At 47.3% G+C, this 27,353-nt stretch overlaps 1 protein-coding gene across 1 annotated transcript in view; it reads left to right on the forward strand.

The window, feature by feature from the left end:
* Nucleotides 1–26,897, forward strand: part of LOC142839952 (aldehyde oxidase 1) — a 50,117-nt gene extending 23,220 nt beyond the window's left edge. The window contains exons 17-35 of the mRNA XM_075956389.1: nucleotides 1,252–1,421; nucleotides 1,672–1,786; nucleotides 2,949–3,071; nucleotides 3,716–3,812; nucleotides 6,481–6,605; nucleotides 7,981–8,114; nucleotides 8,954–9,041; nucleotides 11,685–11,771; nucleotides 12,538–12,729; nucleotides 14,053–14,280; nucleotides 16,010–16,105; nucleotides 17,928–18,056; nucleotides 18,704–18,778; nucleotides 20,659–20,711; nucleotides 21,670–21,784; nucleotides 24,533–24,598; nucleotides 24,995–25,183; nucleotides 25,636–25,803; nucleotides 26,614–26,897. Of these exons, the coding sequence (XP_075812504.1) occupies nucleotides 1,252–1,421; nucleotides 1,672–1,786; nucleotides 2,949–3,071; nucleotides 3,716–3,812; nucleotides 6,481–6,605; nucleotides 7,981–8,114; nucleotides 8,954–9,041; nucleotides 11,685–11,771; nucleotides 12,538–12,729; nucleotides 14,053–14,280; nucleotides 16,010–16,105; nucleotides 17,928–18,056; nucleotides 18,704–18,778; nucleotides 20,659–20,711; nucleotides 21,670–21,784; nucleotides 24,533–24,598; nucleotides 24,995–25,183; nucleotides 25,636–25,803; nucleotides 26,614–26,664 (2,301 nt within the window). The 3' untranslated portion in view covers nucleotides 26,665–26,897. The remainder of the gene's footprint in view (nucleotides 1–1,251; nucleotides 1,422–1,671; nucleotides 1,787–2,948; nucleotides 3,072–3,715; nucleotides 3,813–6,480; nucleotides 6,606–7,980; nucleotides 8,115–8,953; nucleotides 9,042–11,684; nucleotides 11,772–12,537; nucleotides 12,730–14,052; nucleotides 14,281–16,009; nucleotides 16,106–17,927; nucleotides 18,057–18,703; nucleotides 18,779–20,658; nucleotides 20,712–21,669; nucleotides 21,785–24,532; nucleotides 24,599–24,994; nucleotides 25,184–25,635; nucleotides 25,804–26,613) is intronic.
* Nucleotides 26,898–27,353: the final 456 nt, after the last annotated feature.

The following is a 27,353-nucleotide window of genomic DNA, read 5'->3' on the forward strand; positions in this document are numbered from 1 at the left end:
GTGACAGAGGAGGGTTGTTGGCCATCAGGGTCCTTGATGAGTGAACCCCTGCTTTTAAGTTCTGCTGTGAGGAGTAGATGGCAGAGTGGGGGACGCATGGCAGAGCCAACTGTGACCCTCATACCAGCAAGTAAGAAAGAAACAGGATACGCTCCCCCAATGGCCTAACACCTCCCACTCCACCCCGTCCCAGTAGAGCCAAGCCTTTGGGAGACATTCTGCAATCAGACTGCCCCTGATGACTCCAGGAGATCACCTGACTGGGGGCTAGCCACCTTCACCCACTGTCTCTAGTCATGTAACAAGCAGAAGGAGGTAGCCAAGTGTGCTCGCCCGGGGTCCACTCCAGCTGGCTGCTACTTTGATAAATCAGCGTTCACATCTGGCTGTCACGGCCTTGAAATTTTCCTCAGTCTTTTGGAACACCGAACACAGTAAAGTTTGAGAAGATTTTCTTCACGGTTGTGAAATGTTCTATTATTTACAGTAAAAGGTGTTAGCATTAATAATAGAAAACTCCAGGAGCCTTTTAGATCCCTGGGAACGCGTTGGCTCAGTGTCCGAGCCTATAAATTACCTAGAATTCTGCTCCTCAGGATGGAAACAGAAAATCTCTGAGAGTATTTTATAAAAACAAAAAAAGAGATGCGGGTAATTTTTCACTCAGATAGTGTGGAAGCTGAGAGCCTATATAATATGATTTTTCTGTACTTTGGGGGGCAATTTTTTCAGAGAAACCAATTTCTCCCTCTGCAGCATTTGAGCAGACGTACCTGGCGATGCTGTATCATCTGTTTGTGTTTTCCTCCCCAGCTCAGGTCTCCGAGGAGAGGGAGGGGGCGCTGCCAGGGAGCAGGGCAGTGAGTTGGATGGGTGGAGCCGGTGGATGTTGGGGCCTGCTTCATATCCCCGCTCCAGCCTGAATCCCAGGGTACAGATTTGGTGTCATATAAAGAAGGGATTGAAACCCATGTGCTGAGAGCAGTGGCGTTTCCGTCAGCGATATCTGGGATCTGCGTTTCAAAATCTAAGAAAGTGAAAATGTGTCACACTTCCACGTTCCAGGCTGACTATTAAAGTGTTCTGATAGGCTGTCTGGAATAGTGAAGACAATGGCAGTTTTCACACTCAGGAGTATTCTGGCGTCAGCATACATGTGCACCGCTACTCTCTCATGGGGGACACACTCTGTGATCATCCCTGCAGTCTCTATGGAAACCTAAAGCTAGATGTCGGTCCTCTATTCCACAGAGCGTGGACCCAAAGCAGATTCCTCAAGACCCGATTGGGCGTCCCATCATGCACCTCTCCGGGATTAAGCATGCCACCGGCGAGGCCATCTTCTGTGACGACATGCCTGCAGTAGACCGGGAGCTTTTCCTGACTTTCGTAACCAGTTCCAGAGCACACGCTAAGATTGTGTAAGTGTCCTCACCCCGCAGCTGGGGAGATTCTCCTCCATGTCTGACTCTGTTAATGGAAAGTAGTGGAATGGAAGGGGTGAACGGAGGCTCGGTGACCTCCAAACTAGAGAGGACGTGGGCTTGAAATGTCAGATTCCTCACGAACATCCTGCACACATCACTTGACTGCGCCCCAACTTCGTCCTGTGTCTCCTACGACCCTCATTTCCCAACCGCCACATTCTCCGTGTCTGCTCTGTTTCCCAAGGTCCATGGACCTGTCCGAGGCGCTCAGCCTGCCAGGCGTGGTGGACATCATTACTGCAGATCATCTTCAGGATGCAAACACCTTTGACACAGTGACATTCCTGGCCACAGATGAGGTATTGCCTTTTTGCTTTCTGTTTGAACAATTTTCCCAGTCAGTGGCACCTCATGTTTTCATAGAGATAGTGTCTAATTTGTGGTGGGAGGAGTGAGAATATGAGCAAAGAGGTCAAACCATGATGGGTTGACCCACTAAAACAGTTTACCTGAGCTAATGGGAGCTCACCAACACCAAACTAGTCCCTCTGAATGTGGTTGACAGTTGCATGGCTGGGGCAGACTGAGGGGCCACTGGCAGTGGCACCAGGATTTATCCCTACTGCTTGTACTGGCTTTTTGGGAACCTGTTCTCTTTGGATGGATACCTTGCTCAGCTTAGATATAGTAGGGAGGGCATTGGGCAGTCCCCAAAGCAATGTGCCTTACCCTCTCTGAGGAGTGGATGGGGGTAGCTGGATATGTGGAGGGGAAGAGAGAAGGGAAGGGAGTGAGAACTGGAATTTGTATGTATAACGAATTCAGAATCCACGGTTCATTCATCCACACTGTTCCATATCCCATGGCATTTTATAATGAACTCAGCAAAGACAAGCAGACCCTGTCCTTACACCACTTCCCCTCCAGGGAAGACCTAATGGGCTCAGCACCCTCTCCTTGTGATAAGTTCATTTACATGTTGTAGATAACCCCCTGCCTACCGTAATTCCTGAAGTGAGAGCTCACGCTTTATTTATGTGTCTGTTTCATGTACTGCTTCCCAGATGGGGTGAAGCCGAGGGGAGCTGTTCTAACACAGGCCAGGTGAAGGTGTCAAATGATTCACTTTGACGACGGGATCTCAGGCGACTGCAATGCAGCAAAGACGGGATGGAGATTCTCTGCATAGCTGAGACGTCTCAGTCCTCTGTCTACCCAAAAGAACTTCCTAATTCCAAACAGCCCCGCCTCTGGCTCTCCCTTAAAGACAGCTAGGCCCTCATGAGTCTGCAGTCAAGTGTGAAGCTCCCCAAGGCAGGCCTGTGCACGCTGTTAGAGGCCATGTGACTCATGGCCTTTCCATGTTAACAAGCCAGTGCCAGGCTGCACACGGGACCTGTCCTCAGAGTCTACCCCACAGTCTACCCCACACAAGCAGAGTTTTGCCTCTCTAAGAGTGGGAGCGAGGAACACAGCGAATGGGAGGAGCCCAACCGAATGTGCCTCCTTTCCGTGCCTCAGGTGCATTGCGTGGGCCATCTGGTCTGCGCCGTGATCGCTGAGTCTGAGACCCAGGCCAGAAGAGCAGCGAAGCGAGTGAAGGTCGTCTACCAAGACCTGGAACCGCCGATCCTGACGATTGAGGTATGAGGTCAAGCTGATGGAGGCAGATCAGGGGCCAGAGCGCTGGTGTGAGCAGTCAGCGGTCGGTCCGTTCCAGGGCTGTGGTACCTTGGCAAGCCTTATGTGAGCCGTCAGTCTGGGGCTGATGGCCCCTGGTGCCCCACTGCCCTGTGCAAAGGAAAAGCTCATGGCCCTCCAGGACGAGCGTGACTCTAGCAGACAGAGACAGTGACTCCAGTCATTGGTGGTTTAGCCAGCATTTATAGGTGTTTACGCCATGGAGCCCTTTATGTGTCTCATGTCACCGAAGGCTGTATGTGCGCCTGCCACGGATGATGTTCAGAGAGGCCGGGCAATGACCAGGGATGGACAGCTCTGTCTCGGTCTGCGCCAGCCTGGAACACAATCGTCCTCCACTGGGTCCCCTAGGTATTAGGTGTTTTCTGAGCAGGCTGCGTCCTTGGACTCACTGGTCACGTTTCCATTCGCTTCCTAGAGAATCTCTGAAGCTTGGCTTTCAGCTTAGCGTCCCAGGGCCAGTGGGGGAACGCCAGGATTCCTTCCAGGAGAGGAACGCGACCCAGACCCGATCTTTTTCCACAGGGCTTGGACTCCCAGGCTTTCTAACCCAGGAAGCCTCGCTTTTCTCCCCATTTCCGTTCCAGGAAGCCATACGGCACAAGTCTTTCTTTGGGCCGGAAAGGAAGCTGGAGTGCGGGGATGTTGATGAAGCCTTCAAAATGGCTGATCAAATTCTTGAAGGTAAAGCTTGCTTTAGCAGGGAGCCACAGGGAAACTTTCTAGTCATGTCTAGTTTAGGTCTTGCCTTGCCTCCTAGAAACCATCCCACAGCTTCAGGGGTGCTGCTCCAGGGAGCAAGTCCCCATTCAATCCACCTTTCCCTGAGTCTCTAGTGGCACCCACAAGCCACGTGAGGGACCCAGAAGCAGGGCGTCTTCTTGTCCATCGCCAGCCTGCTCTGTTACTGTGACTTCCCCCTCGTTGTTGGAGGGTATTTTCCTCAAATACAGAATTTTGGGTTGACTACAGTCGGAAGTTTTGTCCCAGTTCCTCTGTCACCATGGTTACCGAGGAGAAATAACAGTGTTCTCCGAAGTGCTTTCTTCTCACAGAGCAGGCACCGACCTTTTCCCTGGCTTAGTTTAATCTTTAGTTTTTTTCTCTGAAATTGAATCGTGCTGTGTCATGCCGAGGATTGCTTTGGATTTATCCAGCTTGGGGGTCACTCAGCATCTTAAATCTGTGGGTTTCTATTATCTGCCAAGTTTGAAAAATTCTCAAATACTTGATTTCAATGACACAAGCACCCGATGCCCTGTTCTTGGCCACATGGTTTATGAGACTCCATTTTTTATAGTCTAATTATTATATTTTTTCAGATTGGCATATTTTTTATTATTGTTGTTGATATTATTATTATTATTTGAGTTTTTCATGGCATGTTTTTTTTTCCCTGTCTGTCATGGAACTCACTAGGCAGACGAGGCTGGACTTGAACTCACAGAGATCTGTCTGCCTCTGTCTCCCAAGTGCTGGGATTAAAGTCATTACTACCATATCTTTCTTGTTGGAATCATTGACGTGGCCCAGCAAGGAGCTGGGGAGTACTCATAACATCCTGACATGGGTGGGAGTCTGGCTCCCCTCTTGACCTCTGCAGATGGAGCTGGGGCTCCAGGTCCTTCAGTGGCATCTGTTGGTATCCACTGCTTCCTGGGTAAAGGGATTCTGTCTTCTGAGTCTTCTCTCCTTAGGGTCCTTCGGTGTTCATGAGGCTGTTTGTTTTTCCATAGCTCCAAAATTAGTTATGTAACCAGCAGGCATCTTTTGATGTCCTCTTGGCTGTTGAGAAACAGAAAAGGAGAAACACCTGCCCTGTTAAGTGATTGGACCTGTTTTACAAGAAGCAGTTAGGAGACAGTATTGGAAAAGACGTGGCAAGGCACTAAACCCGCTAAGTCGAAAATAACCCAAGTGGAGGAACTGAGAGAAAGGAGAGTGTGGCAAGGGTCAGAATCACCCAGAAATCCTGCAAAGAAGTTTTCATTTACCTCTGTAGTGGGAGTGAGGTTTGTAGTTCGCCTGTGGGTGTTTTGGGATTTCTGGCTTCTCTAGAGCCAGTACTGGCACACAAGAGGTGCGGGATAGCAGAAACTCTGAGAGCCAACTGCTATTGGGGTCCTTTATTGCATCCTGAAGTCCCTACTCACGCTGCTTTGTCTCTCTAGCTTTAGGGACTTCTGTTAGTTTGTAATGAGAGAGAGAGAGATAAAAAAGAGAGAGAGACTCTCTGAACATAGCAGACAATGAGGACTACTGAGAACTCAAGAACTATGGCAATGGGTTTCTGATCCTACTGCACGCACTGGCTTTGTGGGAGCCTAGGCAGTTTGGATGCTTAACTTACTAGACCTGGATGGAGGTGGGGGTTCCTTGGACTTCCTACAGGACAGGGAACCCTGATTGCTTTTCGAGCTGGGGGAGGACTTAATTAGGGGAGGGGGAGGGAAATGGGAGGCGGTGGTGGGGAAGAGACAGAAATCTTTAATAAATAAATAAATTTAAAAAACATATTAAACAATAAAAAAGAAAACATACAATACAAAAAAAGAGAGAGAGAGAAAAGAAGAGAAATAAAATCTTGACTGTCAGTTTGGAGGGGGGGAATGGATTTATTTGGAAATAATATGTAAAAAATAGAGATTTCAGTATGGGAGATTTATGCAGAGAAGGGCTACCCTATTATCTGGAGAACAAAGGGAAAGGTCAGGTTTGTTGGTGAAGAAAAGAGTACCCAAGTTCCGTTTACAGAAGCCCAGTGACGGCAGCATCGCCGCCAGAACAGGGGCACACTCTGACTGGCGTGTGTCAATATTTGGTAGATAACAATTATGTGCAATATTACATTAGGTCCTCTTCACTTTGGGTTGGGCTTGGGAGATAGTTCTGGAATGCAGACACACAGGCCGTGTTCTCTCCTTTGGCCTCTTGCTGCCATTTCTGTTGTGTTTGACACGGTGACTCGATTTTGGACAATTAACTGTCATACTTCTTAGGTTAGCTTCCATGTAGGGTTCAGGGGACTAGATATATTTAGGAGGAGGAATGAGGAGGAGCACAATATTCTTCTTATCTTGGACCTAGAAGTCTCCTGTCACAGAATTTTGACTCTAGAGACTCAGAGGTCTTTCCTTAGGGCTCTGGCTGCACACAGACAGGCCCAAGATTCCCCTCTATAGCTCTGCTTTCACCCTGGAAGCTGAACATTGGGATTCGTCACCTTCATGGTGAGGCTTTTCTGTCTAGAGCTCACTCAGTGGAGTTTCTGTGTCTGGAGACCATGGGAGTGGGTGGGAGAGATTGCCTGCTTTTCTGCCAGCTTCTGATGTCTAAGTATTTCCTGTAACAGGTGAAATACATATAGGAGGCCAGGAACATTTCTATATGGAAACCCAGAGCATGCTTGTTGTTCCCAAGGGAGAGGATGGAGAGATTGACGTCTACGTGTCCACACAGTATCCCAAGTACATACAGGTAACACAGGGTCCTAAGGAGGGGGGCGTGGCTAAATGGTTTCTGCCAGCAAAATGTACTGAGAACAATTACAGGCAGAACAACATATTAAGTACTAATAGCCATACTAAATTGGATATAAACAGCTATATAGCTTCCTAACATAGAAGAGGGTTTTTATTAAAGTAGAGAGAAGACTTTGTCTGTGGATCCATAGCTTTAAAATCAGCAACAGCAGGCATCTTTTGATGTCCTCTTGGCTGTTGAGAAACAGAGGGAAAATGAGAAAGGCCTGTCCTGTCAAGTGATAGGACCTGATTTACAAGAAGCAGTTAGGAGACAGTATTGGAAAAAAACGGGGCAAGGCACTAAACAAAATAAGTGGCTAAGTCAAAAATAACCTGAGTGGAGGAACTGAGAGAAAGGAGTGTGTGCCGAGGGTCAGAATCACCCAGAAATCCTACAAAGAAGAAGCCTTAATTTGCCTCTGTAATGGGAGTGAGACTTTTTAGATGGCGGAAGTGAGGCTATCTCTGGCAGTTCCACGGTTCAAACACCACTCAGCCATTCAACCACGGGTCTCTTCTGAAAGCACTGGGTGCTTTGGTCGGCCTCACTGGTCTATGCATCTAGGTATAAGTTAGGGGGCAAAGCAAAGGGACCTGGAAGCCGTGAGGAGGCACCAAGGAGCTAGGGGAGGAGGAGCTTTGGGGTGAACAGGGCACTGGGCAGGTAGAGCACCAAGGAGCCAGGGGAGGAGGAGTGTGGGGGTGAACAGGGCACTGGGCAGGTAGAGGGACCAGATCACTGCTGTCCACAGCTCTCCTGCTCCACTTCCTGAGTGACAGTGGGCCATTAATCTTGGGCTCCCCCTCAATAAAAACCAGTTGTTTAGACAAAATGGTCTATAAGTATTAGGATGTTCAAGACATCCTGGGAAGTCCAGCTGGACAGTATTCTCCGTTTCCCAGTAAGGACAGGAAAAGGAGAGACGGGCAAATAGAGAAGCTTAGAAGACCACAGAATCCAACTGATTCAGAAAAGCTCCCTGAGGGATTAGGGGGAAAGATACTCTGGTCTAGTAGACACAGGACTATTTCACTGCTATAGAAAGAACTAGTTAATATTAACAGTGGTTTTGGCAATGTCATTGCCAAATAAGCTAACTGTGAGCATGGGTGTGGGTGATGGTAAGGTTATTGGACATTTTCCTTATGTTATTGGTGATAACTACATAAACCTCATGGTTTGTGTATTGTGCTCAATATTATGAAATCCATCTGTGTAATGGCCCCGGGCACTTGGGGAAAGACTTCCTGTTAAGTCTGTCGGTATAACAGTGATGGCCGTACATTTTGCTGAAGATGGGACTAATGAAAACTGTTACTGTCCCCAGGATGTAGTTGCCTCTACCTTGAAGCTCTCAGTCAACAAGGTCATGTGCCATGTAAGGCGTGTTGGTGGGGCGTTTGGAGGAAAAGTGGACAAAACCAGCGTCTTGGCCGCCGTCACTGCCTTTGCCGCCAGCAAGTAAGTGGAGAAACCCATTACCAGATGCCAGGTTAGGAAACGTCTTTGCCTTATTTAAGAACCAAAAGAAGTATCAATTACTGAAAAATATGATGGAAACCAGTGTGAAAATATTATAGAGAGGAAGGAGGATCTCTGAGTTCAAGGCCAGCCTGGTCTACAGAATGAGTTCCCGGGCAAACTAGTCTACACAGAGAAACCCTGTCTAATAAAGCCAAAATAAATAATAAACAAACAAATAAATGAATTATTATAGTACTTGGAAAGTCAACAGGAACAGGTCCTGAGTGGATGGAGTCCCTTGCTTTGAGCACTGGCAGTCTGATCTGTATGCTTATTGATCAGCCCTGTAACTAGTCAGTCTCCCCAAGTCGATCACCCTCCCTCTTTCCCCCCCTTACTTCGGTGTGCTTGTCTTTCTTTCTCTCTCTTGAATTAAATAGATATTTTCTGGGTTAAGCTTACATTTATTTGTCTCTCTCAAAACCTCACCATAGGAAATTGTTAGCATACAAAAGAGTTCCACAATAGCCCCAAATGGATATTTATTTATGTGGGAATAATCACACAGAAAGAGTAGAGATCTGTAGTTCTCTGTGTACTCCGGGAACTGTAACTGAATCCAGCAGCCAAGAGGCATGCATGCCCCTACATCTGCATAAATAGCACACAAAACCATGCCCAAAGTGGGGTAGCATCCCAAAGGACATTGGCTGGATGATTTCCCACAGCAGGAAATTGTCTTTGGAGCCAACACACCTAGAAGGCATACTATCATTGAGGAAAACTCGCTAGCTCACTTGCTCGCTTGTTTCATGCTTCTTTATTTTCTGTGGCAGACATGGTCGCGCAGTCCGCTGCATTCTGGAAAGAGGAGAAGACATGTTAATAACTGGAGGCCGCCACCCTTACCTTGGAAAGTATAAAGTGAGCAGGAGAAGGAGCCGGGGAAAGAGTTGTGCTGCAGATAGAATATTCTATACAAGCAGATGTCAGTGTGTGTCTGCTCTGCCGGGGAGAAAACACGCATCAACGGATGTGTCCTCTTCAGGGTGTCTACAGCTGTGATGAAATGCCATGACCCAGCACTTCAGGGAGGAAAGGGTTAATTTTACTCACAGTGGAATATTACAGTTCATCGTTGAAAGCATTTAGGGCAGAAACTCAATCGAGGCAGGATCCTGGATGCAGGAGCTGATGCAGAGGCCACGAAGGAATTTTCTGTTTCCCATCACTCGCTCGACCTGCTTTCTTATAGCACCCAGGACCACCAGCTCATGTTGGCATTACCCTGATGAGCGGGGGCCTCCCCCATCAACCACTAATTAAGAAAATGTCCTACATCCTTGACTACAGCCCAATCTTATAGAGATATTTTCTCAATTGCTGTTCCCTCCTCTCAGGTGACTCTAGCTTGTGTCAAGGTGACATAAAAACCAGGACAAAATGATCATCTGTTTTTCTACTTATGTGCTCCCGTTGAATTACCATCCAGTTCAATGAGATTTCCTGCTTTGGTCAGAGATGTCAGAAAGAGAGAGAGAGAGAGAGAGAGAGAGAGAGAGAACCAGCTAGAATTGTGCACTGCAGAGTGAATAATAGGAAAACCTCTGACTGTGTATGCCCATGAATGGAGATCTGATAACCATTCTTTTCACAGAAAAGGAAAAAATAGAATAATTCCTATAACAATAATGCTATATGAAATTGCAATTATTTGCAAATTGTTCCTCATTTTTAATATATCAAACGTATCTTGAAAAACCATGACCCAGAAATTCCTAGAAAAGGTTTTATCATAGAAATTCATTATCTTTTGCCTTTTAAAAGACCATTTTACATTTTCAAGTTGTCTGATAGCTTTAACAAATAACCAAAATCTGTCAGGATCTTAAGCCTTTATTGTGTCATTTCTCATGTAGGTAACAGCTTTGTAGCAAGCATAGATTTGGGGAGGGAGGCCTTGCTCTAGTCATTCGGGGACCTGTTTCTCTAATGGCAACTTTATCCCTTTAGACTGCACTCTCTAACGCTGTGACCATGAGCTGTGCGTAACTATTTAAATTAACAAAATATGATTAAACTAAGATTATGTTCTATAGTGGCATTAACAATATTTCGAGTGCACAGTGACCACCTGTACTTACTGACTGCCATGGTACACATGTAGTCACGATGTTGTCATCATCCCCAAGGACTCTACTGCAACTCTCTACAGGGTCTCTGAGTCCTCCATGGAGCTGTATACACAAGGCAGTGGGCAAAGGCACACTAATGAGGCGATACATCAGGTCCAGCCCTGTAAGTGGGGGACTTAGCTTCTGTCTTTGAGACTGACTTTGCCACTCCCTGGCTAGGAAATGGAGTGCCCAGATACCAGCCTGGGGGAGCCTCAGAACCTCAGAATAACAACTTTAAACTTGACCTCACACAGAACAGTGAGACTGAGTTGATGGTTGATGAGTTGCAGCCGTAACTGGTTTGAGTCCTCACAGGAGGCTCGTGATATTGCTGCAGGCAGGATGGTCTGATATGAGAGGATGGAGCAGGATGTGGCTCAAGAGGCAGGATGAATGCAGGTAGGAAGAGGTAGCGTGGAGACATGGTTGTAGAATATGGACCAGATGAGCTCCTGAGTATACTGCATACAATAAAACAGTGTTTGTTGAAAAACTTAGCACCACGTGACAAAGAAGGCCACAGAACACAGCCTAGAGATTTCTAAAAGAAAAAAAAAATCAGAAAGCAGTGAGCATTCTGGCAGGAAACTGGTGATCTGGTTTGTGTAAGTTTGGGGGAGAAAGGAAAACTGGTCATGGAAACAGAAATGCCCTTCACCTAAATGCACCTTCACTAAAAGAAGTGGGCCGTAGTTACAGAGGCCATGACTATGGCAGTGATGGTCAGTGGCGGAGAGCGGTGTGAAGACTGGGAATGAGATTGATATTTACATGGTAACACGGATGCTCTGTCTAAAGAACTCCTGTGTTGATCATCTTCCCACCTCTGCACATCCCTGATTTATTTCCATTTCAAAGCTAGGAAGAGAGGTTCCCCATGTACTCTCTGTGTTTCCCGTGGCTGTGACAAAACACCCTCCAAACATCTTAAAGGAGTAAGGATTTATTTTGCTTTCTAGTTGGAGGGAACTGCCTATCATGGCGAGGGTGTGGCGAGGGCAGAAGCAGAGCGTGAAGGGTGTTCACACTACAGCGCACACCGGAGGAAGGGAAGTGTGAGAGCTGTGCTCAGCTCCTGGTCTTCTCTGAAGCTGTCTAGGACCTAAGCCAAGGGGATGGTGCCACCCACCGTCAGGGTTGCTCTTCCCACTTCAGTTAACACAATCAAGATGATCCCTCCAGGGATGTCCAGAGGCGATTCTAGATCTGTTAAACTGATGATTAACTGCCACACAGTGTTTTCCCAGGGTCACTAAGACAGCTCCACATCAAAGAAACAGACGTCCAGTCTGACTCTGTAAAGCTTTCCAAAGCATGACTAAGCAAACTTTCTGTAGACTCGATCTCCTGAACCAGTATCAACAGGCATTTCTCTGCCCCCCGCCCACAGGTGGGATTCATGAAGGATGGCCGAATCGTGGCCCTGGACATGGAGCATTATTGCAACGGAGGGAGCTCCCTGGATGAGTCGTTATGGGTAAGCATATTAAAGGAGGTTTTCATTGTCCAAAGAGTGTGACAGGAAATGACTCCACTCAGGAACCATTTACTCTATGTGACACTTAAGGAAAGTACGGAGACTCACTGCACAGTAACATAGAGTAACTGCAAACCACAAGCGGAGAGGAGACCATGGTGTCTCTGCTTCCTCTCCATGCTGCCCACACCCCAGCTGTGAGCTCTGGACTGAGCTTTCTCAGCTTTGGCTCTCTGGATATTTCCAACTGTGTAACTCTTTAGGGGGCCATCCTGTGCACTATGAGATGTCACCGGCATCCTTGACCTGTAGATATCTCTGTCATGCCAGGTCCCAATCTGAGCAGCCAAAACTATGTTCAGACACTGCTAAATATCCACATTTGGTAGAAGGAAGGATTTCCTCTGGTTGAGTATCGTGCATTAAAGCAGATACCAGAATGCTTTTAAAATTTCTAGACTGTCTCAGTCTATAGGCCCAATGCTTAGGGGATACAGACATATCCAAGGCTTCTAGAAATAGCTAGAACTTGAAAAAATGATTTGTGCAAAAGTGTGAAATTCAAAGGCAATAACTGAGAAGAATTCAAATCCCTTAAAATTGTATTACAGCAAATTGTATTGACCTGGGGTGTCACGTATTTCAGTGTTCTTGTTGAGATGTGAAGAGGGGGCTGTTTCCAGCCTGGTTTCACTGGGAGGTGTCTGCATGATAGGACATTCACAGAAGGCCAAAGTTTTCTCACGTCCATTCTGGGTTTCTGCAGGTGATTGAAATGGGGCTTCTGAAGACGGAAAATGCGTACAAGTTCCCCAACCTACGCTGCCGGGGCAGAGTCTGCAAAACCAACCTTCCATCCAACACGGCTTTCCGTGGATTCGGCTTTCCTCAGGCAGGACTGGTCACCGAAGTCTGTATCACAGAAGTGGCAATCAAATGTGGCCTGTCCCCTGAGCAGGTAACCCTCCTCGAACTCGTGTATAAAATATGCTGACTATCTGAGCTGGGAAGGCTTGGGGTCGTTCTGGTTGAAGAATTTGAGAGGTGATCCAGAGAGGAAATCACTGGCCTGAGTCTGTCCAGCCTTTCCTGCCTCTTATTTTGGTAGCAGGAGTGAGAGAGGAAATACTCAAAGGTATCCCTTCCTGTCGATAGCAATGTAGATCTCTTAAAATCTACAATACCTCCAAAGGCACATTGCATTTTGTTCCACTTTTTCTCTTACAGGGTTCTAGGCAATTTCTAGACCGGTTTCTGGGGGAGCATGTGTTTTTATAATGGCCTTTCTCTGCTGTGGACGGAGCTGACCATAACTGGGAGGGTTTCTCATCTAGGAATAGAAGACACTTGGTGTCTTTTGCTCTTGGGTGAGGGTCTTAGTTGCTGGTTCTGGGAAGACAGTCACCATCTACTCTGGGTGTCAGGCTTCTGGGGAGATCAGAATATGTTTGGTTGTGGTTTCCTGTGTAAGACCTATCCAAGACTGAGCCAGTCAGCATTTCATCATGGGTAGTGGAAGGAGATCATGCAGCTTCACCCTGCCTTGAGGGAATAATGGCTGTTAGTGGTCGCTCTCGGCAGGGCATGTCGCTTTCTTCAGTGGTGTAACCATAGTCAGTTCCCCATGCTGCAGAAGATAGCCTCCTACCCAAGACTGCATGAGCCGCAGGAGTTGTGTAGAGTTGTTCATACAAAGCATGCAAGGGTGGGAGAGCCTGGGAAGGAGAAAGGTTTCAGTGGGATGGGCCAGGGGCTAAGGAGGACAACGGGAAGGGAAACAGCTAAAATGTGCAGTGCGCATGCATGGAACTCTCTAAGAATTTACAGAGTAATCTCATCTGTCCTTCCTCCTAGCCATCAGTTCAATTTAGACAAATATCCCCGTGTGTTGGCTTTGGGAATTAGTGGTCCTATCTCGCCAGAGCATCTACGTAACCCAGGTTGCATAGCCCAGGCACCTTTCAACAGATGCCCACAAATACAAGAACTGAGAGTCAGGGATGTAACCGGACCATACTGAGACACACAGGAATAGAGGCCAGGGGCTCCATCCTATAAACTTGAACAAGAATGGCATAGAAACAAGAGAGTCTAGCATAGCTGATGCGATTCTGAGTGGGGGATAAGGAAAATGTTGTGCCTGAGAAGGGCTTTAGCGCCCACGGGGCAGCACATAAGTTGGCCCTTTCAGGATGGGCAGAAGTGGAGGAAGAGGACAGGGGGTGAACAAACTGTGTCTTCTGAGTTTCCCCTCACTTCTCATTCTCCTCTCCTTTCATAGGTTCGAACCATAAACATGTATAAGCCAATCGATTGTACCCACTACAAGCAAGAGATCAATGCCAAGCCCCTCCTGGAGTGCTGGAGAGAATGCATGGCCAAGTCTTCCTTCGCTATGAGGAAAACAGCTGTAGAAAAATTCAATGCCGAGAATTCCTGGAAGAAGAGGGGGCTGGCCATGATTCCCCTGAAGTTTCCTGTGGGTCTTTTCACAGTAGCCATGGGACAGGTCAGTTCTTGGAACCCAGGCTGGGATGTCACCCGTCCGAGACCTGGGGAAACAGAGGAGCTGAGGAAATATCCTTCACACTGGCTCAGCCTGTGATGGCCCGGCCCAGGCTGGGTTTAGCATAAGCTGCAGTACTCTGGGACACAATGGCTCTTCTGCTTATGCCCCCACCGTGGGTAGGGACATTCTTGGTGGGAAATGGGGCACCTGTGATTTACTGCAGGCTGACACTAAGCAGCTGATATACCAGCTTTGGGTCCTGTTCATGTGTCCAGGAAGAGACTCCTCTTCTCCTACTGGGACTTGGTGTTTCTAGATATGAAATAGACATGGGACATTATGGGGCACTGGGTGCCCTACTTCTTGCTTGGTAAGGGTCAGCTAAACCTGGAAAGGTAAATTATTTAACATTTTAAATGCAATTTTAGGAGTTGCTTTTCCTCGTAACTTTCTTTTCTTTTTTCTTTTTTTAAATGGGTTTTTGAGATAGAGTTTCTCTGTAGCTTTGGAGCCTGTCCTGGAACTAGCTCTTGTAGACCAGGTTGGGCTCAAACCAGAGATCTGCCTGCCTCTGCCTCCCGAGTGTTGGGGTTAAAGACAAGCACCGCCATCACCTGGCTCTCCTTATACCTTTAAAGAGAAAAGTTTTTGAATTGCTGTCCTGGTTCCTTTAGCTGACTAAATCAGTCTTTGCTTAGCCCTTAAACCCCACTTACTCTTTCTGCCTCTGGTTTTGAATAGAACTTGGCCTGTGCTCACTGGTGAAGGACCGCTGTGTTCTAGCTTGCTGTATAGCAGCGATGGGGACTCCTCATCTAATCTATTACACGTATGTGTGTATGTTGCGCACGCACACAGAGATGCAGCCAAGCCCTGACGTCACTGGTTGTGCCTCCTCTGTTTGCATGGGTCTCATGGAGGGAGAACCAGGAATGGGTGGGGCCGTGGGATGGACTCCTATCGACACCTATGTACTGTGTGGCGGGAGCGAGAAGACCGTGAGCATCCTTCCTCTCCCCATCTTTATCCTGTCACCTTCTAGATAAACAATCACAGTCACACACTGAATTAGAATCCACAGTGGACAATTCTAGCCTAGTAAGACTTGGTAGAAGCCGCAGGCTCGTCAGTTGTAGACGAGGTCACTTAGTCTAGCTGCTTCTGAGTAGACGAGCTTTATATTCTGTGGGCAGCGTGGTTGCTTCTGCACCGTTCGGAGGAGCTGTGCGGTCAGGTGATCCACTCCAGAGGTCTGCAGCTCTGTGCCAAGATGGCTCAGGTCAGTGGTTCTCAACCTGTGGGTCGCGACGCCTCTGAGGGTCACAAATCAGATATCCTGCATATTAGACATTTACATTAAGATTCATAACAACAGTAAAATTACAGTTATGAAATAGCAATGAGAGAATTATATGGTTGGGGATCACTACAACTTAAAGAACTATGTTAAAGTGTTACAGCATTAGGACGGTTGAGAACCACTGGTGTATTGTGGTTCTGGGTCATTTTGCAACTAAACAATAAACGTTTCTCTGTGAACCTTATTTGGATTAGCATTTTGGGGTGATCACCATGCAGCACTGGCCCTGCCATTGCCCTGGTTCTGTTAGGATATATATTTGGGGGGACAGGGACTGGGGAGAGGGGTGGACAGTGTTTTAGTTACAGCAACAAGTCCTGACAAGGGTCAGCGCCTCTTCTGATTCACCTCTTTTCTTCCCCTCCCCAGGCAGCCGCCCTGGTTCACGTTTATCTCGATGGCTCAGTACTCGTCACTCATGGTGGCATTGAGATGGGGCAGGGCGTCCACACTAAAATGATCCAGGTAAGCGTACAAACTCTGGATTCTCTTGAGTGAGTCCGTACAGATGTGTTCATGAGCGAAGACGGTGAGCGTGCATCGCTGTCCCAAAATAAAAGGGTAGGACACTGTAGCTTGACAGTTTAGCATTAAGCTGTTAGCAGAAACTGGGTAAATAAGTCAGTTTTATTACTGAATGCCAGAAAAGTGTGTGCCAAAAGATGGGTTTGTTGTATTGCTGAAGATGGCTGTGTACTTGCTTTCTGCTACCATTTCGATGATTGACAACTGAATTGTCCTTTTCTGAGTTCTTGTTGGGTGGTGAAAAGATGTGTAAATTCAGAAGGATTGTAATGTTTTTTGACCAGGTTGGCCTCAAACTCACTGAGATCTTCCTATCTCTGCCATCCAAGTGCTGGGATTAATGCCATGCACCACCACCGCCCAACCAATTTACCTACTATAAAAATTACCAAGATGTTGCTGGTGTTATGGTGTTCATTGTCAGTTTTTTTGCAACCAGCTTACCCGGGAGGACCACTGCTTCCTGTCATCGCAAATTCTTCACAATTTGCCACACCTGTGCCTGCCTAGAATCCTAGCCCTCTGGAAGCTAAGGCAGGTGGATCAAACTCAGGCCAAACTCACCCTTTCTCAAAGGCAAAACAGACAAGCAAAAGAGATTCTTAGCAATCATGACTTTTAATGGCTGCTTGGGGGGGGGGCGTATTTATCATTAACTCTACCCCAGTTACTGAGCTATTCCATGAATATTTCTCAAAATAAACCTGTGATCCTCTCAGCAATTGTTTTCTTAACGTGACTCACCAGCAGAGGAATTACTGGATCATGGGGCATGGGCATTTGGAATTACTTGACACGGGTTGCCAAATTGTTTTCCATAAAGTATCTGTTGTTTCATTGTGCCGTTAACTAACGCTAAGTTTGATGAATTGTTGAAATAATTAGATAATTTGCCAGGTGAGCGAAAGCAGCTCAAGTGTTATCATTTAGATTTTTTAAATTACAGGGACCTGGGATGTTCAGCGGTTTTTCTTCGTTTTTTGCTTTCGTGCTGCTAAAACTTGAGAGTTCTTGTTCTATTTTTCAGTGAGTTTTCAGTGTTTTTTTTTTTCCTTCCTTGAGCCAAAGTCCTTATGTTGCGAGCCTGTGTACTCTGTCAGGATGCTTCTCTGAGAGCCCGCTATTTTAGAAGGGTTCAGAAGGCCCGTGTCCTTGGACAAGTTGTGAAAGAAAAAAACTCTAACAAGCATACTGCTAGCCAGAGAGAGGTTAATTTGAATCAACTAAAATGTAAAATAATAGACCAAAGCAATCCCTAATCCCCATGTTGGCCCTCAGAGGCCCCAGCCCCATCCCCTCTTCCATGGTTCATGTGTTCCTGAGGCCCGAGTCCTTCCTGGGAGGTGTTCATTTCCTGCAGTGTGTTCAGAACTGCATAAAGAAACATACAGCTCCTGCTAAAGTCATATCCTCTTGGCTAGGATTTTGCAGAGTGTGGTGGTGAGAGCTTGACAGTGCTGATTTCATTAACCCAGAGATGGGGATGAAGCTTCTCCCCTGCACTAGCCTGGAGCCTTTCCTTACTTTGTTTCACAGGAGAAAATCAGCAGAAAAGAAAGATGTGTTTAGAACTTGGAATCTAGACTAGCTAGCCACCAGGATTTTAGAAAAGAGGGGGTTTTGTACTTGAAGGAGCTCAGGGTTCTGCTTCTTCATCCCTGTCCTGCATCTAAGGGTGACATACATGTTCTGTGTCAACTACGCCTGAGCACAGGGTGCAACTAACCAAAGCGCCTGAAAAGAGACTTTGTTCCAAACCTAGGTGGTCAGCCGTGAGTTAGGAATGCCGATGTCCAGTGTCCACCTGCGTGGGACAAGCACAGAAACCGTCCCCAACACCAATGCCTCTGGAGGGTCTGTGGTGGCCGATCTCAATGGGTTGGCAGTAAAGGTAAAGCCTCCTAAAGTAGCATCCTTCACGAGCCCTTCGGGGTCAGATCCATGGCTGGGGATCAGAAGAGAAGAGTCGTTCATTTCCCAAGTCTCCTCAGTGCAGGGCAGGGCGGGCGTACAGACCCAGCAGGGACGCAGCACCCAGCAGTTCTGTGCCTGCTGCTCCACTGGTCACCAGTCCTCTTAACTCCGCCCCAAACCTCCAATGTCTTCCCCCTTCTGTGTTCAGTCAGATTCCTACTTCTTGCCAGGCCTTTGGGCGATGCCCTCTCCATCCCAGTTCATTGTGTTTCAATGAACCCCTGTTCATTATGTTTCGCTCTGGCTTCTTGAACCCTGAACAACATGCCCAGGAGATTCATGTTCTGCCACCAGTGTTCAGTAGTGTACAAGGGTCCCCCTGTTAAGTGTTGCCCGAGTGCAGGATGTGAGGAGACTGTCGCTTATACCAGTGCGTGCCTGACGTGCTCACACCTGCCAACATCCCTGCATGACGTCTTTCATGCCATCCTCTACTGCACGGATACCCTATGTCTCCTTGTTCCTCTGTACCGTGGAGGGGACTCTGTGGGATGGCATACCGTGTTGTTTGGACATTGATGTCTTCACGAAATTATTAGAATTGTAACTTAAAATCACTTCCAGGATGCCTGCCAGACTCTTCTAAAACGTCTTGAACCCATCATCAGCAAGAATCCTCAGGGAACGTGGAAGGATTGGGTGAGACTCACCGCTTCTCTGGGTTTATCGTAGAAGCTAACGCGCTAGAGGAGGGGGTGGGGAGAGACAAGTGTGGGTTATGTTCATGGAGAGCGTAATTCAAAGGCTCTGTCCTTGCACAATGGCAAGCAGAGGCCCCTCTGCCTGTGGCACATGGAGACCCCATGCCGTGAGAGAAGGGGTGCACGCAGGCGTGTTTCTATGACACAGAAAGATGGTGTCTGTGCTCCGGCTTCTGCCCTAAGCTGTGTTCATGCATGTTTCGTCCCGTGGAACCTGGGTGCTTCCTGGATACTTGCAGTGTGTGAACCTGGATGCTCCCTGGATACCTGCTGTGTGTTCTCCTCCTTCAAACTCCCTGTTCCTAAACAGAAAAGCAATGCTGGAATCATTCTGCCAAGCTCAGATAGACGCTCACTCAGAGGCGGGAAACCAGAGGCAGGAGAGATGGCTCACAGGTTAAGAGGACCTGGGTTCAATTCTCATCACCTGCACGTCAGCTCACAGCTGTCTGTGACTCCACTTCCGAGGGATCTGATGCCCTTTTCCAGCCTCCGCAGGCAGTGCACGCACAGTCACGCCTTCAGGGAAAACATCCATACACACAAGAATAAAACAATTCATAGGGCATATTCTCTACAAGTCACAGACTGGACCAGTGGACTGGAAACATTCGCCTGCTTCCTGGTGCACTGGCAGTCTGCTTGGAGAAGACACACGCCCTGTCATAGACCAGCTAAGTTTTCACAATGGCGGATTGTTAAGTGTCAGATGATGTGGAGCTTACATTAATAACCCCTGGTGTGGCTGCCATGCCGACTGCTCTACGTGATTAGCTCTGCAGTATCAAAGGACAGGTTTGGCAAAGGTTTGCATACCGTTCTGCTTGGGAAGACCCCAGCGCTGAGCTAGCCCAGTAAGAAAGTATAAGCAGTGTGCCTTAAATCCTGGTGGCTCAGTTCAGTCACCTTTCTCTCACCCAAAAGCTCCTGCTATCATAAAGGCTGATTTCATAATTCACAATTATGGAGTAAGCTGGGTGGTGCTGGTCCACGCCTTTAATCCCAGCACTCGGGAGGCAAAGGTACACTGATCTCTGATTTCGAGGCCAGCCTGGTTGACAGAGTGAGTTCCAGGACAGCCAGGGCTATTCAGAAAAACAAACAAACAAACAAATAAACCACAAACTACCTACTAATACTACTATTATTATTATGGAATATGAAACTTCTGCATCTGTTCTGGGCACCATTGTTTTCCCCCTGCCTAGTGTCACCTGACCTCAGGAAGGTTGAGAATGGCTGACTGGAGAAAGTTGCCCCCAGATGTAATTCTGAAACATCCTCCTTTGCCATCCATTGGAGGATGCTGCCATGGAGTCTGTCTTCTTCCGTAACGTTGCACCTGTCACCATCTCTCTTGAGTCTGTTGACCTGCCCTTTGGTTATCTGTTGAGTAGCCAACCATATGTCCTTGCAGAAACGGGAGACCTGTTGATGTCATGGCACTGTTTAGCAAATCCCTCTGCTTGACTGAAACTGTAATGTACACGTGATATAAAATTAAACAGCCAACCATTGTATCCCAGAAGTAACAGCCCAAGTCTCTCCAGATGACTGAACGATCCCTTCATAAGCAGGATGTGGACGACCATTATAGTTCAGTTGACGAGCATAATATATCACAGCCATGTACACTGAGCTAGTGTGGCTACTGCACCCATTGAGCCATGGTTGCTTATGTAGATGGAGATTGGTGACAGGAATTGTTCGTCTTGGGCCATCCTTGTGACTGGAATACTTAAGACATGTTGAGATAAACCAAACTCCTGAGCAGTTCTCTCGGGACTCCTTATATCTTGCTCTGCTCGTTCCTCCCAGGCGCAGACCGCTTTTGACCAGAGCATCAGCCTCTCGGCTATTGGATATTTCAGGTAAGACCGTCCCTTCAATCCAATGTCATGGAAAATTCCGGTATGAGCTTGAGGAAGAATTTCAGTTCTATTTGCGATTTTGGCCCCCAACCTGATGCACTACGTTCAGTTAGCCTGCTGTGGGAAGAAACTCTTATCTGCTACCTAATCCAAGTTCCCAGGTGAACGTGCTGCTGATTCGGTTCCCACTGTGGCCGTGATGTGGCTTTCTGTGAACTGGTGCTTGAAATCCACAGCCATGGCTTTTTGTTGAGAGTGCAATTTATCCCTGAAGTTAAGACCCAAGAGTGTGGGTGAAAGCGAAGCCAAAATTAGGATAGGCGCCTCCTGTGTGAGCAGACAGAGATCTGAGTAGCTGTGGAGCCCTGAGCAACCCACCCTCTAGGAAACGGTTGGTTGACTGTTTCCATGGGGAGTGAGTGCTGAGACAGGGCAGGGTCTTAGCTCCTGTTCTCACTCTGCCTGGGACTCCAGCTGCCTATCAGGGACAGACACTGGTGGCGTTTTTTTCATGGCCACCTCCAGGCTGGGGACAGAGGGGAGGCAGGGGAGAGGACTCAGCAGGCTGCTGGCCTGAACTTGTTTTCTCTTTGACATCCACCTGTTCTTACTGATGAGAGGGGGATGGAGCAAGCATAGAGCCAGCTCATGGGAGCCAGGGGACCTGAATCCTCACAGGCAACACTGAATCCTGGAGCCAGAGGCAGAGAAAGCAGGCAGATAAGGCCCCTTGAAACCGTGTTTGCTTTAAGATGCAGGCTGAACCCTCAATCTGAGGACCATAGAAGACGTGTTTCTTGGACACATATGTTAGGCATGTGTTATGTGCTGGCATGGCCCTAGACACAGGTCCTCCTCTGAGTGCCACCGCTCCCTTTTTGCTGTCTTAATCATCATTGTTTGAGATTGCAGGCGTTGATCACCTAACAGTGCTCCTCAACAATTCTGTTTCTTTCAGGGGCTATGAGGCGGAAATGAACTGGGAGACAGGGGAAGGCCGTATCTTCGAATATTTTGTGTTTGGAGCTGCCTGCTCAGAGGTGGAAATCGATTGCCTGACGGGGAACCACAAGGTCAGTTCCACCAGGGAATGTCCCTTGACTGTATGGGTGAGATGCTAAAGATTCCACACATGCTGCCTACTGGAAGGAAGTTGGGTGTGTGGCAGCACCATGCATTAGCCCTAAGGGTGATCTCTCTGTATTGCTAGAAAAAAAAAATGAAACTCACGAGTTTCCTTAGCATTATAGTACCCTCTGTGGAAAACAATAATCCTTCTTCTTAGGTGTTTCCTTTTTTCAGTTTTAACTGGAAATAGGAAAGAAACGACTTCGAAACAGCCCGACAACAGCTTCCATGCAGACTCTTTTCTCAACTAGCAATCCTACCTCATATGAGAAATGTCTTAGCATGATGCTCTTGAAGGGCACCACGGGTGTCCACAGCTTGTTAAGAAGGACCAAGGGTCAGCTCAGGAGAGGCAGTGGTCAATCACGCCCTCTCCCTGGATATCTTAAGTGTCATCTTATACTTTTAGAGGATGGGTGGAGTGTAGATGCACACTCCTGGACACACACAACAGCTTCAAGGACTTGGTTTCCTTTCTTGTACTCGGCCTTTTGTGGTAAAGAAAGTATTCATTGGCCATTGTATAATAAAGGAGCAAAGATACATCAAATGGGACTGCGGTAGCCTTCACGATGTCATGTCACTAAGCTACTAGGTTAGTGACAATCTGCCCCAAAACCTACCAAGAAGCAACCTCCAGCTTTGATATTTCCAAAATTTTGTGTCTATGTTTTTAGATTGTTATGCATAACTTTTCATTTATATCTTCTTAGCATATATTTTCAAAGTAGAGTCAGCCTTATCTTTGAAATTAGGTATAGCCTCATTGAGCCTTTCTGCTAGAATATCAGATTTGTCTGGATTCTAGCGCAGACTGCATCTCTCTGGGGAACTTGGGACAGAAGCAGAGGACTGTCACCTCAAGCCTGACTCTTGGGTTAGAGTGGCTGTTCCACACTATGCTGAGAGTTCTCTCGTGCTAACTAATCTCTGAATCCCTTTGCCCTCAAATAAAAAGTCAGCGGGAACATACCTGTTTAGGTTTTTCTTATGTCTTGGCCTTGTGGGCGCTCAGAACAGTAATGACTAACCTGGTGTTGGTTCAGGGTTTTGTTTCTTTGCTTGTTTTACTGTAATTGGACCTTTATGGACCCACTTAAGCTTCTGCCTCTGCTCCGGAGTGCTGGGATTAAAGGCGTGCGCCGCCACCACCCAGCTGTGCATTTTCTTTGCTCCTTAACAATCAACAGAGTGTGTTAGCATGGTGGAAACCATCATTCACACCAAGAATCTACCGACTTGTTGGAGGATGGAGGTGTTGCCAGCACACAGGCAGGGCCCGCTCTTTTCTGCACTTTTAGGTGAGCAGAACAGAAGTCCTAAGTTCACGTTTGTTCTTTCCCCCGCCCACAGAATGGAGCTCTACGGCAATGGAAAGCAGTTTGACTTTCTGCTGCCCCGTCCTGATCCATGGCTTGGTGATGTCACCGGGCTGGGTAGACTCCATGGATTAGTTTGGATAGAAGCCACAGGGCTTTGTGACGAGGCTTTTGAAGGACAGAGATATTGACATTTGTTGTTTCACTGTTTGTTGTGATAGATTAAATTTAGCCTCTTGAATCAGCCATCTTGAAGCTAATCCAAAGCAAATGAACTTTTTTTATCCCCCTGGAAAACAAATATTACTTAATCCGGGGCTAAGAATATTGTGTGGGGCTGAAGAAATGGTTCAGTGGTTAAGAGCCCTCACTGCTCTTGCAAAGGATCCAGGTTCTGTCCCTAGTCCTCACTGTATGCTGGCGTACAACCATCTGTAACTCCAGTTCCTGGTGGTATGACACTCTTCTGACCTCAGTGGTCTCCAAGCACACATAGAGTGGCCATACGTACTGTGATATGAGAGGAAAAGTATTGGCTCTGGACCCCCAAGGTCAAGTTCTCAGCACAGTGGAGAGGGCAGAGAATGAGAGACAAAGACAGGAGACAGAGGACAAGGGAGACCCGGCATGGGTAATTGTCTCCGATGACAAAGTTCTGCCTCTGGATACAGGGACACAGACATGTCACAGAGGAAAATGGTGGTTTATAAAGGGAGAAGGGGAAATCCCATGTTAGGATGAGGTGTTAATTGGGCGAGCCAAAGGAGAATTTTGATTGCTTGACTTCAATAGTTTGAGAGCTGGACATTGATAGCCTCAGAAGGAGGAAGCGGCCGTATTAGTGACCAGACCTTGACGGCCGTCTTTGGGAATGTAATCTGATGGTTTTTAGCAAGGCAGAGAGAAAGGGAGAGAAGGACAAGGCCAGTGGGAGCCACACCCGCCAAGATGGAGCTGCCTAGATTCCCTTCACAGGCATGGAAGCAAACACCCAACCACAAAAAAAATAAAAATAAATAAATCTGGTTTTTAAAGCCATGCAGAATGGAGGGTGGGAATGGAGCTCAGAGGGTGGAGCATGTGCCTAGGATGTACGAGACCATATAAGCCATGCATGGTGGTGCATGTCTTTAATCAGTGGGGAGGTGGACACAGGAGAATCAGAAGCTGAAGAACAACCTTGGCAACATTTAAAGCCAGTATGGCCTACATGAGACCCTATCTCAAAAACAAAGGTTTTAGATAACAAACGTGGTTACACAATGAAAATTTGGTTGCTTCTTTATCATGAAAATAACATGATCGGTCCAAAGAAACACTTGACCCCATACCTGGAAGAAGGCATTTCTCAGCATTAAATATTTATTTTTGTAGACCATCAGAACAGACATTGTGATGGATGTTGGCCACAGCATAAACCCAGCCCTGGACATAGGCCAGGTACGTGTAACTGTTTGTTCTTGTTTCCTGTTTGGGAGGCAGGAAGTGCAGTGAGTCTGAAGAGGAAACACCCCCTGGGGACCTTACCCTGGTAGATGGGTCCGTGAAGGGTTCCGTCTGCCTCACTGGAGGAAGGCATGATGGTGTGTGCACAGGCCTTGCAGACTCATTCAGAGTTACCATTGCAATGGCTACGACTAAAACCCAAGGCCACTGACTTGGAGTCTAGCACTGAATGGGACATACAGAAATGGCTGTAGATAGGGTCCTAGGGACACTCTCCAAGATGTCCTGGAAGGCCCCTTGAACTGCAGTTCTCCAGGTTAGGCAAGCCATAGGCAGCGGGCATGCTCCTGGGAAGCCTCCTGGTAGGACACATTCCTTCTCTCCCCTCAGGTGGAAGGTGCATTTGTTCAAGGAATGGGACTTTACACCATAGAGGAGCTGAGTTACTCCCCTCAGGGCGTTCTGTACAGCCGCGGTCCAAACCAGTACAAAATCCCGGCCATCTGCGACATCCCCACAGAGATGCACGTCTCTTTCCTGCCGCCGTCTGAGAACTCCAACACCCTGTATTCCTCTAAGGTGAGCTGTGCTCGCTGACGGAGCCCGGGTTTCTTTGTTGTCTTAGGGTGGGGAGACAATGGTCTACTTGGTGTTTGAGGTCTTTAGGGCACTACAGAAGGAGTCCAAAGTAAACATTTAATTATAAAGTAACTTAATGACATGTTGCAATATTTCCAATATGCCTAACATGGACTATCAGATCCCATTAGACTTTTTATATTGCAATCATCAACTTCATTTTTATATATGCTTGCTCCATTTGAAATCATTTTCTTAAGCTAGAATTCTAAATATAAAAATATTAAGGTCAGTGGGTAAATTACTTTTTCAAAAACAATATATGTATGGCAGTCTGAAGGTTTTATATATGTGTGTGTATACTACATGTGTGTACATATATGCATATGAAACTATATTCAGAGTGGGAGGGGCATTTTGTGTCCTAACCTACCTGGCTCATTTCTCTCAAGGGTCTAGGAGAGTCTGGGGTCTTCCTGGGTTGTTCGGTGTTTTTTGCCATCCATGATGCAGTGAGCGCAGCAAGACAGGAGAGAGGCATCTCTGCACCACTGAGGTTCAAAAGTCCACTGACTCCAGAGAAGATCCGCATGGCCTGTGAAGATACCTTCACAAAAATGGTATGTTGCACTCGAGATAAAAAATCATAAAATTCTTCATTTCTGTCCCCTGGCTCCATGGCCACGGTTCTTTAGCCCACTGCTGTGGTTTTCCATGGAAGAAAAGACGGCAGGAACCCCTTAGGGCATGTGAGCTGGATGGAGTAGCTCTTGAACTTGTGCCCCTTGGTTGTGTGTTTCCATCAGCCTGGCCTCGGTTGGTCTCCTGGGTGCTCAGGCCCTTATCACTTGAGGGGACCAGAAGGTTCGTTCTCTCGGTTTTATGTTTCCCCTGAGTCAGGCTTAGGAGTTCAGGGGCTGTGGCTTGAACCTGGGACACAGCCAGGAGTCAAGGTCACTGAGCTACAGTCACCCACGCAGGCCCTGGCAGCGTGAGGGAAAGACCCCTCCAGTGCAGCGTCCACGCTGAGCACACACTAGGGTTCTCCGCTGTCTGTACAGCAGTACGATTTGTGATATTTCACAGTAAAGGAAGCCGCGCCACTCAGTTCCCTCCCCAGCTACAAGACAAGTTTCCTTCACTTGTGGGGGTGTCCCTTCCGCCCTCCTTCCGTGCCAGCTCTGCATAGGATCCTGGGCCTCACCCTGGACAAACAGCCACCGACTCCACGTTTTCTTAGCCCTCTCCACCCCTCTGCTGGATCCTGTCCAGGACGCCTCTGTACATCACGTGATGTGGTTCTCTCTGCTCTCTCATTGGCCCTGCTGCCTGTGCTGGTTTTAGCCTTCACTGTCTTCTGCTATTTATTTAACCCAAGTCACCAGCGTGTTTCTAACTGATAAGCATCCAAACTTGCCCTTTCTGTCCAGATTCCAAGGGATGAACCTGGATCCTTTGTTCCCTGGAGCATCCCTGTGTGAGTCAGATGCAAACTGCAGGGACTGGGTCCACCCGTCTGCAGGATGCACCTCCCGGTCTCTCTGCTGGAAGATGGTAACCATTAAAGCCAGATTCCAGCCCGGAATCATCCACAGCTGATTTTCATGAAGCTGATTTGGAAGTTTCACTTCAGGATGCTCCAGCAATTATAAATGCTTTAAGTAATTATAAATCTTCTTGTAAATCGCACAGATATTAAATCGTTTCCTCTGAAGTGGTTTCATTCATTCATTTCTTCATTCGTTATTCTGCCCCTCACATCTGTACAGTTAAATACGACAGCTAGGCTGTGCTCGCTTTTGGTATGTATACACCAACACAATTATACTATCTAATGAATGACGATTTTATAAATGATTTCTTTCCTATTGTGATCTGGAAATGTATTTATTTTTTTCATTTCTCCCTGAGAGCAATCACCCCACTTTCCTAATCAGGACAGATATGGGCCCCGTATCTAAAGAGTCTCTGGGACCACGGGAGTCAAGAGGAGAGAGATAAATGAACATCAAAACTTCAAAGGTGGCAACTGCATTCCCACCAATCAGGAGGGTGAGGAAGGAGGGTCTAGAGTCCAAGGCTAGCCTGGGCTACATAGCAAGACCGTGTCCCAACAAAACAAGGGCTAAGGATATAATTGGTGATGGAGTGTTTGTCTAGTGTGTTCAGG

The sequence above is a fragment of the Microtus pennsylvanicus genome, chromosome 22 (assembly GCF_037038515.1).
Source record: "Microtus pennsylvanicus isolate mMicPen1 chromosome 22, mMicPen1.hap1, whole genome shotgun sequence".
NCBI lineage: Eukaryota > Metazoa > Chordata > Mammalia > Rodentia > Cricetidae > Microtus > Microtus pennsylvanicus.